Raw genomic sequence first — 15,044 nt, forward strand, 5'->3', positions numbered from 1 at the left:
TCATTCCCCGAACACCAACTCTGGAGAATTGAAAGGAAGGTGTTTATATAGGAAATCCTTTGAAGTTTAGTTATAGCCTGTTTCAACTAAAAATGTCAACTCATTTTGAAGTTATGATACTAAAGTCAATAATAAAATGGATAAAAAGTTTTTATTTCCTACATATAACTGTAATACACATTTAATACAGCACTAAGTAATAGAAAATAATCATGAAATATTAATTAATATGAAAAGAAAAATAACATTACATTATATGAAAAACAAAATTCCTTAATTTAAGCCACATTGATACAAAGGTCAGCAATAAAATACAGTTTCTATTCATATAACGGTAATACACATTTAATACGGCACTAAAAGATAGCCATTTTTAAACATAAACTAAAGTAGATGAAGCATTTTGCATGAAACATGATGATTTTAGTTGAAATGTATTTTTGGAATTAAGAAGTTTTGCTAAAAAGTATAATATCTTCCTTTATTTCGAATGTTTGGTCAGTTTTTAAGTTATCCATCTACGCATGTCTTGCCAGAAGTTATTTGTTATTTGACACTGTTAAAAAAGATGTTATATGGTTTCTTTGCTTTCCTGTCATAAATTACATAAATCACATTGTTTGATTCCAATTATTTTCAAATGATTAAGTGAAGTATTCTTGAAAGAAGCCTGAAAGTGAACCATTGAATGCTAACTTTAAGCCCACATAGAAAGTTTTCTAAATCAATCATTTTGAGTCCACCCTCACTATATAGTCTTGAACAATTGTTGAGCGTTTTATTCTATCAATTGGTGATTTCCAGACAAAAGTGTTTTTTTTTTCAGTGATTGAATTATGTCTTTACTTGGAGTAGGGAGAGATATAAACAGGTGATTTATTTTTGCAATGATAAGAGATTTAAGAACAGTTATTCTCCCTATAGGTATTAAAATTCTTCTTGACCATTGATGTAACTTGCCATCTATAATACTAATAATTTTGTTGACATTTACAGTAACCATGTCTTCTACATCGACAGAGAAATCAAGTAAGGTAAATTTGGTTGTTCCCCATTTTAGTTTCCACCTTCGATGGTATTCCGTCTTTGCGTATTGCAGAGTTATCTTCTCTTATGAGCAGGTATTGATTGTTACGTCATTTGTTTGTGAGAGTAACGTCATCAATTTTTGAGAAAACGACGTTATTTTCTCACACAAACCAATGACGTAGCAATCAATACATGCTCACAAGAGAAGATAACTCTGCAATACGCAAAGACGGAATTCATCAGCACTAACAATTTTGCTACTTATCCAAGTAACATTTGTTTTTTCATTATTTACTTTTAACCCTGATATTTAAGCATATTTATCATATACAGATTTTGTGCCATTTAAAATAAAGCATGTGTCATCAGCGAACTGTGAGAGCCTGTGTTCTTTGTTATTTACGTTTATGCCTTTAAGTTTTTTTGTTTTTTTTACCATGATAGCTAATATTTCAGCTACCAAAAGAAATAAGTAAGATGATACCGGATCCCCTTGTCTACAGCCCCTTTTTATGTCTAACAAGTTGGATAAAAAACCATTCTGTATGATAGCCGAGGAAGTATTTGTATTAAAACACAACAGATAATAATATCAAACTGAAGTCACACAAGATAAACACAATTCATAGAAATCTGAAAATAAGTACAAGTTTAACTTATATATAACAATAATAATAAGAGAATTCAAACAAAACTAAAGNTTGTTGAGCGTTTTATTCTATCAATTGGTGATTTCCAGACAAAAGTGTTTTTTTTTTCAGTGATTGAATTATGTCTTTACTTGGAGTAGGGAGAGATATAAACAGGTGATTTATTTTTGCAATGATAAGAGATTTAAGAACAGTTATTCTCCCTATAGGTATTAAAATTCTTCTTGACCATTGATGTAACTTGCCATCTATAATACTAATAATTTTGTTGACATTTACAGTAACCATGTCTTCTACATCGACAGAGAAATCAAGTAAGGTAAATTTGGTTGTTCCCCATTTTAGTTTCCACCTTCGATGGTATTCCGTCTTTGCGTATTGCAGAGTTATCTTCTCTTATGAGCAGGTATTGATTGTTACGTCATTTGTTTGTGAGAGTAACGTCATCAATTTTTGAGAAAACGACGTTATTTTCTCACACAAACCAATGACGTAGCAATCAATACATGCTCACAAGAGAAGATAACTCTGCAATACGCAAAGACGGAATTCATCAGCACTAACAATTTTGCTACTTATCCAAGTAACATTTGTTTTTTCATTATTTACTTTTAACCCTGATATTTAAGCATATTTATCATATACAGATTTTGTGCCATTTAAAATAAAGCATGTGTCATCAGCGAACTGTGAGAGCCTGTGTTCTTTGTTATTTACGTTTATGCCTTTAAGTTTTTTTGTTTTTTTTACCATGATAGCTAATATTTCAGCTACCAAAAGAAATAAGTAAGATGATACCGGATCCCCTTGTCTACAGCCCCTTTTTATGTCTAACAAGTTGGATAAAAAACCATTCTGTATGATAGCCGAGGAAGTATTTGTATTAAAACACAACAGATAATAATATCAAACTGAAGTCACACAAGATAAACACAATTCATAGAAATCTGAAAATAAGTACAAGTTTAACTTATATATAACAATAATAATAAGAGAATTCAAACAAAACTAAAGATACAAGTTTAACTAATATATCATAATAAATATATGACTGATTCTGAAAACTGTTCTAAATATTAATTATTATTTTGCAATTATTAGCAGTTATTGATGATCTGATTACTTATCAGAAGTTGATTTACCTGTGCAATTTACCTGTACACCATTTCTGCAATAGACTATAACTCACTATCATCACAACTGGCCACCTATGTAAACATGTGATTTTAAGCAGAGTTTGTGTTCAAGGAAGACCCCCTCAACCTATAGCTCACCTTGTCCGGTAGGCCCAGACTTAAAACACAATTGTTTTTTCTTTTTAATACCTATTACTGCCAATATTCCAGTAAGAGCCGCGATACCACCCACAGTTCCCCCGGCGATTGCTGCAGCGTTGGTTGATGATTCTGCAGACGAAGTGCTTGTGGCATTTTCCGCTGAAATGAATACAATTAATGAAGTAAAACAAACAATATAAAATATGATTATAAGGTGAGCAATTCATTTTAGACACATTTATTAAAATATTAGCATCTTTATTAGCAAAAATATTATTAATACTAAAGGCGCGGGGAAATATTTCCGTCTTTTCATCTCCAGACAAATATCAGTTTCAAGCATATTCGATAGATATGAGTCAAATGTGATCTAATTTTTCTGTACTAAAATATTTTCATCGCTAATTTTCAATTCACATTTTTTGCATAATCTAATTCTGATTTATACAATAGTGTTTTTAAATACCACACGAAGCATATATAAAATAGGATTATCTCGTTAGTGAATACATTAACCTTTCTTTTCCATGTTTTATAATGCCGTAGTTTTTTAACAAAGATTCGTTTTACTTTGTGAACGGCATTATCTATTGAAATACTAGATGTGCGCAGTTTTTGTTTAAAACTAGGACAAAGAATACAAATTGATAGTAAAAAAAGTGGATGATGATGTCGTTATAACAATCTTCCAAAAAAAAGGTCGTTTGATAGAAAAAAAACATGAACAGCACAGCGGCAATAAAATTACCTAAAAGTAAATTCGAAAAGACAACAAGGATTTGAGAAGGCATAAAAAGTCATATAATAAAGTCTCAACCATATCAATCAACATTTTACTTTTTTTTTAAACTGACATAACATCATTTGTTTTACTTTGATACGAAAATTATCTAAAAGAAAATACAATAAAAATAAATAAATGATAAACGAATGAATTGATAAATAAACGAATGAATATATAAATAAATATTATGTTAAGTTTTTGTGCCAATAGTTGAGTTATGGCCCCTTCTGTTGTGGTAGAATAGATAAGGATAAATAAATGAAAAATAAATAAATATTATGTTACTTTGAGTTACGGTAGATGTCGTTGTCGGTGCTTGTGTCGTAGCTGTAGGGTCACATGGGTTAGCTGCGAACGTCGGGGATGTAATGGATCCTGATGCTGTCGTCGTTCCTAAAGTTAAGGTAGTGAGAATGTATCGGCTTTAACTAGTGATGGCATTGCCACGTTTTGCCTACACCATAACAAAATTTTAGTTCAAGTGTTTTGTTTCTGTCAAAATAAATGTTATAAAACAATGTTAATTTTCAATATTGAACTAGACTAATATCTAACATGGTAATGATTGAATGTACTATTTAATAATCATTCCATCTTATCTTTGAAAAATCAAGCAATAAAAGTTTTAGTGAAGGGAAATGATCTCTTTTCAATGGCATTCTGATGAACTTCAGTCATGGAAATGTTTTAGAGTTATCTCCCTTACTCAACAGAATTTTAATATCTGAATATGTATGTGAGCTTGTGTATACCCTGGTCTCAAGAATGTCAAATTCCTTACAAAAAGAGACTTGTTAAACATGTCTTGCTCTAGAGGCTAGACATCCCTTCAAATAAATTGCCAAGCTCTGCTAGGTTTTGATAATGATATCGTGACACTCCCCCCCCCCCCCCCCCCCCCCCCCCCCCCCCCCCCACACACACACAAACACAAAGGCAAAGCGTAAACAATAAAGTTACTCTGACCCTTTCGTAGTGGTGATTAAAATCGGTTCAGTGGTGTCAAAGAAGACGATTTTAAAATGAGTGTCAAAATGAAATGAATAGCAATAGCGTAAATAAACAGTAGCATATAAATTGGAAATTTAAAGTTAACAAATTTGAACATTTTATTTCGTGTTTTCAATTAAGAACAATGAATAATTTTGATAAAATCATCATTTTTTGTGTTTAAATTACTCATAGCGATGACCTATAAATATTCTGAAAAGGGAGTTTTTATGCTGTATGACTAACGATTGTATTAAAATGCAAAAAAATGACATTCAAAAATTACATTATTACGGATTTTTGCATTTCAAAATTTCGGACATCCAGTGACTATAAACTTAGTCTAATTGCTGCTTTTATTTGGCTGGATAGGTACAGAATACTGATTGCCCCGTGCCCTTGTGAAGAAGTTTTCTTTAGGATATGTAAAAGGGTGTACCCATGTAATTTGCCTATGCAGGCTCTTTAACTAGCAAGCTGACAAAGGGAAGAAATGATATTTCGTATAAACAGTGACCTCCCTTCATTTTTCTTTTGAATATAAGTGTAGCACAGCTGGATAAGGGCACTTCTGTTTACAAGGTACCTGTTTTGGAGAGACCGATAGTATAAAATCCAGTGTTCACATCCTAGTCTTTTTTTCCCCACTTAGAACAATATTTTTAATGAGATATATTTTTTTTTGTTCATCTTTATTTTTTCTCATAAAATTTTAGCAAGGTAAAGTGTCCTTTTCCGAAAAGATTTATACAAGCTTAACTATGTTTGAAAAAAAAGAATGTTTTTTTTTTAGTTTCCAACACTTAGTTACAGTTTTTGGCAGTGGTATTGGGTTCCCTTACTTGAATCGAGGAAAAAATTGAGTAATTGTTTCATTACACCAAAAGGTTATTAGTAAAGCATAATGTATTATTCATCTTTATTGTCTGAGGCGTGTTGTTGATACAGTTTTCAATTTAAAACAAAAGAGTAAAACAATACATAGTTACTTACCGTCGCTTGTCATAACAGTATAATCCGTAACAGTAAGGGAGACTGATGTTGGAGTCTGCGCACAAATCGTACACATGTCTGTCACTGTCACCGACATCATTTTGGGATCTATACGGAGAGGTATACTTGACCTGACGACCGTATTGTATGTATCTTCAACAACACGAGAGAACAAAGTTAACATTTATTCAGGTGTAGCTTCAACATAATGACATTTATAGCATCCATGACGAATTCCTATTTATGTAATCTGTATTCGTTTAGCCTGTCTTGTGAGTGTGATTTCTGATTTTCTATATGGTACTAGTAAGAGAGGTGCAGAATCTTTCGCAACCACAGTGACGCTGGGGCACTTAATAGGGTTACTTGAGTAGATCTTGTATCTGAATGACCGTGTTTGTTTCTAGAATGTATATGAGAGTAGAATTTGTATGTGAATGACCGTATTTGTTACAGGACCTTAAATGGAAGTATATTGAATTTTAATGATTGTGTTTAATACTAGATCGTATACGATAATAGAATGTGTATTCGAATGACCGTGTTTGTACAGTATCTATACCCTATATTATAGTAGGATTTGTGTTGAAATGACCGTGTTTTATGATAGAAGAATTTGCATATGAAAGGCTATGATTGTTTCAAGATCTCATATGCCAATAGAATTTGTATTGGAAAGACCATAATGATTAGTAGATTACATTTGATAGTAGAATGTGTATTTAAATGACTGTTTGTGTTACCAGATCTTATAAGATAGCAAATCAGTATTTAAATTACCGTTGTTATTACTAGACCTTATATGCTATTAGAATGCTATTTTAATGACTATTTACTTCGACTTGTCATTAGGCAGTAGCATAATTACGGTATTTGTTTGCACTTACCTGACATTAGATGGTAGTAGAATTTGGTACTGGATACAGTATTTACCAACATACAAGCGTACAGATAGTAATCATCGCCTGCCACGTTTACTGATGATGACCTGAACAATTAAACAATGATTGTGACTAACATTTTGAATAATAGAGTTTCTATTTAGCATATTATAGATAAAATAAAATTGTCTTTATTGTGGTTTTGTTTTGCAATGATTTTCCTATTAAAGCTTTTAGCTTATCAGCTTATCATTAAACATAAACATGGATTAAAAGAACAGCAATGAATCGACGTTGCCCTTCACAGTAATCTTCAACAAGAAGAATGTGCATTTCTGGTTTTTCTCTTTTTCCCCAAAAAGAGAGGAAAAAAAATCGCGAATATCTTAATTCGCGAATTGGTAGCCATTCGTGAAATTCGCGAAGGCAGCCAAAATAATCAACGGAAATATGACAAACATCAATAATAGGCACATTAGGCAAAGTATGGATATCTGAGCCTAGTTATTTACCAAAAGCTAATCAGCTTAAATTGTATTTAACGCAAACATTACTTTAAATACAAAAGTGGTACAGAACGTATTTCTTTGACGGGAAAATGTAGTCTGATACTTATTTTCTTATTTTCTTACTTTAAAATCCCGATTATTGTTTTTAATCATGAAACTGAATTTCTTCAGTTCAGCGTAATTATGTATATTTAAAGTATACTTACCTTGTTTATTTACAGTAAAACGTATAAGAGTGTAAACTAAGAATATCTTTAAATGTTTATTTGAGTACAGAGAGCTATACTTAATATGGAATAATATTGTTATTACCGATTTTATCACATTTAATTGTTTTGTCTGATTTTTTCTAACGTCCCGTCTTGCCGTTATGCTGGAAAAAGTCATCATTGCAGGTTAATCGAAATAGAAAGTGAAAATTGATCAATAAAGGAATCGTTTTTCTGTTTACAAAACTAGATAATCACGTAAAGGGCAAATTATCTCCCTTACATCCCGAAGTGATTAGGGGAATTAACTTGGTTGAGTTTCATTATAAGTAGCCTTTAAGAACCTAACAGTAAATAAATGAGATTGGACTATCGTCCGTAACACAAGGAATGCCCCATTTGAGGATACCATGTTGAAATATATATCGTGAATAGGTTTTCGTTTAAGATATATTCCTAACTCTGTATAGATGTATTCGTAACTTATTTATTAACCCTGATTTCAAGTGACGTCAAAATATGTAAAACATTCAAATAAAGGCAATATATCAACATTGGACCGTTTAGCTTGTTGCATGAACAATAAGTACTTTATCCAACAAGATTGATAGATTTGCACAAGCCGAAATGTAAATGAAAACACATTATTCCATTTAGCAGTCAGTTCCATGTTACCAAAAAACGTTTCGCTAATTAGAATATATGTATTAGGATGATTTATTTGATGGAGGTATGATGAAGTATAGCTCAAAAGAGAAGAAGAATAACACAGTATCAACAAACATGGCCAAATCATAACTAGAAATACAAAAAAAAAAAAGGAACTATCTTTATGAAAATCGTGTTTGCAGATGCAGAAAGCTGAACAAAGTAGAAACTTAACTGTACGATATGGCCATTTTGTTCATTTAGGACCCTTCCGTGCGAAAATACATGTAATGAAAAATATCATCTCCAAACTGTTTCCAATCATATGTAAAAATTTTTTTATAAAAAGGTGAAATTACTTAAAAACAGAAAAAAATAAACTTAAAACTAATATGTCATTAAAAAAGAAAGTATTACATATAATCAATGACTTGTTTAAGGTAAATTGTATGATGTGGAAGAAACATAAACACAAAAAGCCAAATAATAACTTGAAATACACACAAGGCCAAATACTAACTTAAAATACACACAAGGCGTCGTAAACACTTGAAATACACACAAAGCCAAATAGTCACTTGAAATACACACAAAGCCAAAAATCACTTGAAATACACACAAGGCCAAAAAATGATTTGAAATACTCACAAGGCCATGTAAACACTTGAAATACACACGAGGCGAAATACTCACTTGAAATACACACAAGGTCAAGTAAACACTTGAAATACACAAAAGGCCAAATACACATTTGAAATACAGAAAAGGCCAAATAATCGCCTGAAATACACACAAGGCCAAAACATCACTTGTAATACACACAAGGCCAAATGAACACTCGAAATACACACAAGACCAACAACAGTTATTGGAAATTTGAAGAAAGGAGTTATGAAAAAAAAAATCGAGATGGTAAGCGTCAAACAAAGTAAGATTTTTACTTCATCATATGGTCACTTCGTCTATTCAGGACTCAACAGTGTTACTTGAAGCGAAAGAGTCAAACAAAATATGTAGAATACTCCGAAAAGTGAAAGGTGTCAATACTATTTTTGATTACAATATTGACAACCTTTTACTACCACGGACATTTATATTGTCTGAATAGATTCCATCTATAAGGCTACGGCAAATCTTGGGGGCTTATGGTCCATCAGCAGTGTCAACGATCTTGTGCAAGTTTTTTTTTGAAATTAGATATTTTCGTAGGGTCTAAATTTCGTGGTTTCATCAAAAACAGAAAAATTGTGGTTACATGAATTCTAGGATAACAAGTACCAATTTATAATATCTTTATGTCAAACCTGTCACTATTTCATGGATCTATGAATTCCTTGAGGAAGAGTACCTTTGAAATCAAAAATTAAAAAAAACACGAAAATGGGTGATTTCACAGCAATGGCAAAAAAAGGATTCAGGCAAACTATATTTTGAGTTTATCAAATCTGGTTTTAAGTATGATAATAAAACAAAGTGTGTTTCGATATGACAAATTTAAGTTAACTAACCTCCGTCTGAATAAAGCATAATTTGTAGTAACTTGGATTAAAAGGTTACCTTGAGAGAACCAAAGATCCATTTTGGAACAGGCAAGTCCATGTTGTGACAGAAGAACCTCTGAAGGTGAGGTCATAGCCTTGCATATTGCTGGCACTGAAGGTTATTGATGTTCGTCCGAGGGTGTCTGCCCATGGCCCGGCTACCCAGGGGTATGTACATGTTGAAAACACACAACCTTAATATGAACAAAAGACTCAAAAAGTTGCACATGTGAAAGTATTAATAAAATGAAATAAAATAATGTATATAGATAGCGCTAAGTAACAAGTTTATGATCAGGAACTGACAAAAAACTAAATAAGTATAGATAGATTTAATGAAAATAATTGTCCAATGACATTTTCCGTTGCATAGTATAAATATTTAACGAGATAGAAGGAGAACGGATGGAAAATAATAAATCATGAAAGTGCAATTTAAGTAGAATTCAATGAAAGAATATAACACATTCAATAGCTACGCATATAGGATATTGAAATGAAAATACATACATGTATGTAAAACTGCATTAAGAAAGAGCGGGGATAAGTAACATAATCTTAAAGACATGTTTTATGTCCAACCTGATAAGGTTTCGTTAAATTTTAAAAGACGGCGTAATGCAATCCTATGTCTGTTTTACTTACCATGCTATAAGTTGTGTAAATGCAATCCTACCATTGTCTGTTTTACTTACCATGCTATAAATTGTGTAAATGCAATCCTACCATTGTCTGTTTTTCTTACCATGCTATGAATTGTGTAAATGCAAACCCACCACATTTATCAGAATTTCATAAAACAATAAATGTCGCTCCATTTGCACGTAAATGCAATATGCCATATACACTTACTAATGGTTGTAGGTGATTAGACCTGTAAAACAATTAGACAATACTATCATGTTGTCGTTGATGGAAATGCAGTACTTTCCTTCGTACCATTATCATACGTTCTATCTAGTTTAATGATAAAAACATTATTTAACATCTAAAATAACAATTAAGATTTTTTTCATTTCGGTAAATAGGTGGTGAACAAGTCTCGGTCAATATCTCTTTCTCAGGTTCATGTAACCACATTATTTAGCTCAACAAAGGTCCATAATTAATAAATAATAGTGTACAGTGATACATGAATAAAAAGATCAACATCAATGACAGCTATGCGTTGATACGGTCAAATGGGGGAAAAAGACTTGCAAAGACACATTTAAAAGAAAAACTTACTACTCTAAGAATACGGTTCTTACGAAGACCTGATTTCTTATTTGTGTTTTAAAGTGTCAGACTTGGTTAGCCGACATGTTTACTGTATCTTTGACAATTGATAAGCATTCCTGGATTTGACATGTGACGTCATTACACATGCTTCACATGGAGCAGCAGCAATCGCTAAGCCTAGAGGGGTACCTTGTTTCACTTCCAGTGTATTGGGAGGGGTCATTGATTTTGACATATTTTGCCTCTTTCTGTTGTTTTTGTCCATGCTTCTACCGATGACCGGGTAACGCAGTTGATTAGAGTGACCTTATAATGATCGGAGGTCCAGGGTCCAAATCTTGTAATGTCACTGTTACAGTTAAACACTCAGAACACTGTTGTTGTTGTTGTTGTTGTTGTTGTTGTTGTTGTTGTTGGATGTTGTTGTTGTTGTTGATATTTGCTTGTCCGTTTCAACTTTATAACATTATCATAAAAGTTTCACATGGCAAAATTCTCTTTTCAAAAGTGATTCATCAAAGCTTTAGTCATGCGATAAAAGTTACAAAGGCATAGGTACAATTTTGGCAGTGGTACAGGAACCCTTTATTACCGATCTATTAATTTCTTTAAACTACTGGAGTCAATACAGACTCTTGACCTTATACAGTAGTGATACATTGTACATGTAGGTTTGCTGTAAGAAAAATTGCTTTAAGCATATAAATAAATTAAACAGATATACCTACCGAAGCAAGTCACAAAGATGATGCCAAGAGAATATCTCCTTGTCTGAACCATAGTTGTACGAATATCCTTTATGTTATGGGGCGAGGCTTTCTTCACGTTAAAACGAACAACTCTGAATGAAAACACATTTGGCCATGTTTGTTTTCTGAGGTATAATTATCGTTGTTTACTTGATTATAGATTTCCATTTAAACTTATTCAGCTATGATATACATTTAACTTCAGCTGTCAAAATTAAAAAAAAAATGTAAATGACAGTGTAGGTCTGTAACTCCCATAGCCGTCGTCAGTCGAACGCAACAGTTGCATAATGGATTACCGGTGGCTATTGTACAGTTTTAAGGAAATAAGATCCTCAATTGATGACGGATTAGGGTAGAGTGCATTGACATTCGGAACGCTTCGGTCTGTTCACTCAAGTTAAGACTGTATTCATACACAGCCTTTATGACATTGGGCGTAATGCCTGCCAATCAGAACCAATAATGATCTCGTGATGTTTTTCATATTTATTTATTGACTTTCTTCTCATTTTCCTTTACACTCAGGTATAATTTCAGTTTAAGTATGGCGATTTTAGTCCACCGCCTTCATATCTACGTTTGTATTTATCTAAAAATAACGAAAACAGAATCAACATGGTGTAAATAAACAAAGAAAATCTGAATTCAGGAGCTGAGGGGACACAAAAAGTAAAAGAAACCACCTACACTTTTAGATAAGCTGTATAAGCTGGGTAGACATGTTTTCAGATATGCTGTACGGTTAGAAATACAACCCGTAAAAAGTTAAAAAAAACTCCCTCCAACCGGACACAGAGTGATTTATATTGACGTTAGGCCTACTTGCTGTATAACAAAGGATTACGTTACTACATTGTGTTGTTATATTTTTTTCCAATAGATCGAATCCGATTGGTAGTCCCTGTATTTCTGCTATGACCGTTCAATTACCTGTGAATGATTTGTAGATGTATAGACTGCATTATCCGCACAGCACGATCCTGTTCTTTATAAGATACATGTATATTGGAAATACGGGGATATGTAAGGCATTGTAAGCTTTCAAAGACATGATCAGAAATTTAAAGAAATATTCTTTTCTTCAAATTTAAACACAAATTGGAAAAATAAAAAGATTTTGGCTTAAACATAATATTTTAAGGTAATATGTAATGCATTCACAAGTAATTTTGAATAGTTTAACAAATAATTTTAAATAATTTAACTAGTCATTTTAATGCATTCTGGTCCTGCATGATCTAGGTATTTACATTATTATTTCAATAATGTAATTACAAGGGCTTTGATTTCATATTCCTTACCACAACGCCAAAATTCATGACAAATCTTTGTCGATCATCCAAAATATAAACAAATCTTGTTTTAACTCAAAGAGATCAAACCGTGTACATTTCAAAAATAAATATTTGTTTTTTGAAAACAAAAAGCTATCAATACTTTCGAAAATGTATTACTGAATCACGCTGGGATAGGCCGGAAACGTATACAACAAAAGCAGGATTAACTTTGTATTGATGGAGTGAAGTCATCGTACTATTTATTCTGAATTGAAGTTATTTTCTGAACAAGTGGGTGATTGTATGCCGAAAAGGTAAAGGGGGATAAAGGAGTGTTGCCTGACTATCTAAAAAAAAAAAAAAAAAAAATTTGGATTTCATTAAATAGATAACTATTAAGCCTGCTGTGGCACGTATTTATCAAATTTACAAAGCATGCGGTTGCAAATATGCAGTTGCTATTTTCCTTAGTGATTAGTGCCTTTTCTTGACAAAGTATACTACCCCAATTTGAAGATCACTTGCAAGAATTAATTTGTCAGTCTCTCAGTTTTCATTTATTTACATTTAATTACTCGGGTTCATTTATATGTCATGAGTTAATTTTAATCGCATTGTATTGTGAGTAGAAGGTCACGAAAAAAATTACCATATCTGGTAGGGGTAACGAGGGGTCCCGATTACCGCATACATTGTAAGCGTTGTTTTGTTTAATTGCTTGATGTATCCAAAAACGATAAATAAAAATTAAATGAATAAAAAATAAATCGGGCATGATCAACATATTTTTTTCAAATTAACAATATCTTCTCGTGTTTCCGTTTAACAGAACACAAGTGTATATACATGTAAGCGTTTAAATATACGGCCTTCAATATATCGTCAACAAATAACCAATTTATCGAAGTTGTATATGCATAACATAATTACTAATTGTTATTATGCATGATTTGACAACGACATTAGGTATTGTGTCGCCTACATTCTTTGGGGTCTGTTTGTATAGACGGTGACAAAATTAGAAAAATAGCGGGACCACGTAACAGCTAACGTCAAAAATGTACGAGCTACACTTTTCCAGACCAGTGCAAGTTATCGTTAAACTAATTATATTACGGTAAATGTCCAACGTTTGCTTTTATAAATGTATACTTTGAAGAAAGTGTGTCCCTCATAATATTTTTTAAAATTTTCATTTATATTAAATTATACTTCTGTCAGCAAGATATTAATGGCAAAACAGTTAGCTGGTTTACTACAGGTTTAGTGTGTTAACAAATAGACGCCATTGGTAGCATTGTCTTATTTGTGCCCTTTTCTAACATGATTTCCGTTCTGTTGCGAATGTTCAAACATCACCCCTATTATTTATTTATGACAAGTTACAGTTACTTATGATATGGTACAGGGAATACAGCATAAACATGTTATGGACAAATAACCTTTTCAATTTCAAGATTTGGCTGTGTCACATGATTTCAGCGAGAAACAAGAAAGTTGGCAGGAATACGGAATTCATGCTTGAGCATGAGAAAGAAGCAAATAATTTATATGACAATAATGCATAAATAAATAGAAAACATATACAAAATTGTATGACGCAGTTACATCATTACCAATATCATTATATAATATATGATTTATGCATTTTTATTATTGTGAATTTACTCCTGCAGAGCTAATGCGCAGATCTGTTTAATGAAAAGAAACCGTACAAATTTAATACCACGACATAAATGTCTTCATGAAATAAATGGACGTCATAGTATGATGAAATTTGGTCTTTGTCAAAATATGTCCAACATGTTAAAACAGAATTAAACAATAAATCTCCCAGAACAACGAATCATTTGCACACACCCTTTTAACTTGCAAATATATGCCATTTTAAAAGCCCTACCATTCGTTCATCGTCTATTAAGAGATTGGGTCCAATAGTTATTTTAATATATTTTGTTCCAGATTGGTAATTTTTTATTAGAAAAGTTGTAATTTGTATTAATGTAATGGAATATGTTTTTCGCAAAATTAAGTTTATCATTGAATATCTATCGTATAAAGTTACATTCAAAGGTTAGCAGGAGCAGGAGAGGTGGATGAAATGGCTGTTAAGGAGGAGGAGGAGGAGGAGGAGGAAGAGGAGGAGGAGGAGGAGAAGGAGGAGGAAGAGGAATTATAGTTAAATCCTTACAAAATATATAATGTAAGAAAATATGAAAAAAAACAGAATGCATGGATGCAGCATTTTAATAACGCTGTTGATATATAACACAAACACATAAG

The 15,044-nt window shown here is 32.1% G+C and overlaps 1 protein-coding gene across 1 annotated transcript; it reads right to left on the minus strand.

Moving 5' to 3' along the window:
* LOC110440326 lies at nucleotides 1-11,789 on the minus strand. The gene is made up of 7 exons (XM_021483318.1): nucleotides 11,461-11,789; nucleotides 9,528-9,669; nucleotides 6,611-6,711; nucleotides 5,724-5,876; nucleotides 4,026-4,133; nucleotides 2,954-3,115; nucleotides 1-20 (listed from the first exon to the last, which is right to left on the minus strand). The coding sequence occupies exons 1-7, from the start codon at nucleotides 11,510-11,512 to the stop codon at nucleotides 1-3; spliced, it is 738 nt and encodes a 245-aa protein (XP_021338993.1). The 5' UTR covers nucleotides 11,513-11,789.
* Between the last annotated feature and the right edge of the window lie 3,255 nt (nucleotides 11,790-15,044).

This window comes from Mizuhopecten yessoensis, unplaced genomic scaffold, assembly GCF_002113885.1.
Source record: "Mizuhopecten yessoensis strain PY_sf001 unplaced genomic scaffold, ASM211388v2 scaffold11179, whole genome shotgun sequence".
Classification (NCBI taxonomy): domain Eukaryota; kingdom Metazoa; phylum Mollusca; class Bivalvia; order Pectinida; family Pectinidae; genus Mizuhopecten; species Mizuhopecten yessoensis.

Coding starts and splice junctions, on each gene's coding strand:
- LOC110440326 (XM_021483318.1), bottom strand. CDS start 11,512: ATGGTTCAGACAAGGAGATATTCTCTTGGCATCATCTTTGTGACTTGC. Junction 5,877..6,610: donor CTACTACCATCTAATGTCAG/GTAAGTGCAAAC, acceptor GTGTTGTTGAAG/ATACATACAATACGGTCGTC. Junction 3,116..4,025: donor GACATCTACCGTAACTCAAA/GTAACATAATAT, acceptor TATTCATTTCAG/CGGAAAATGCCACAAGCACT.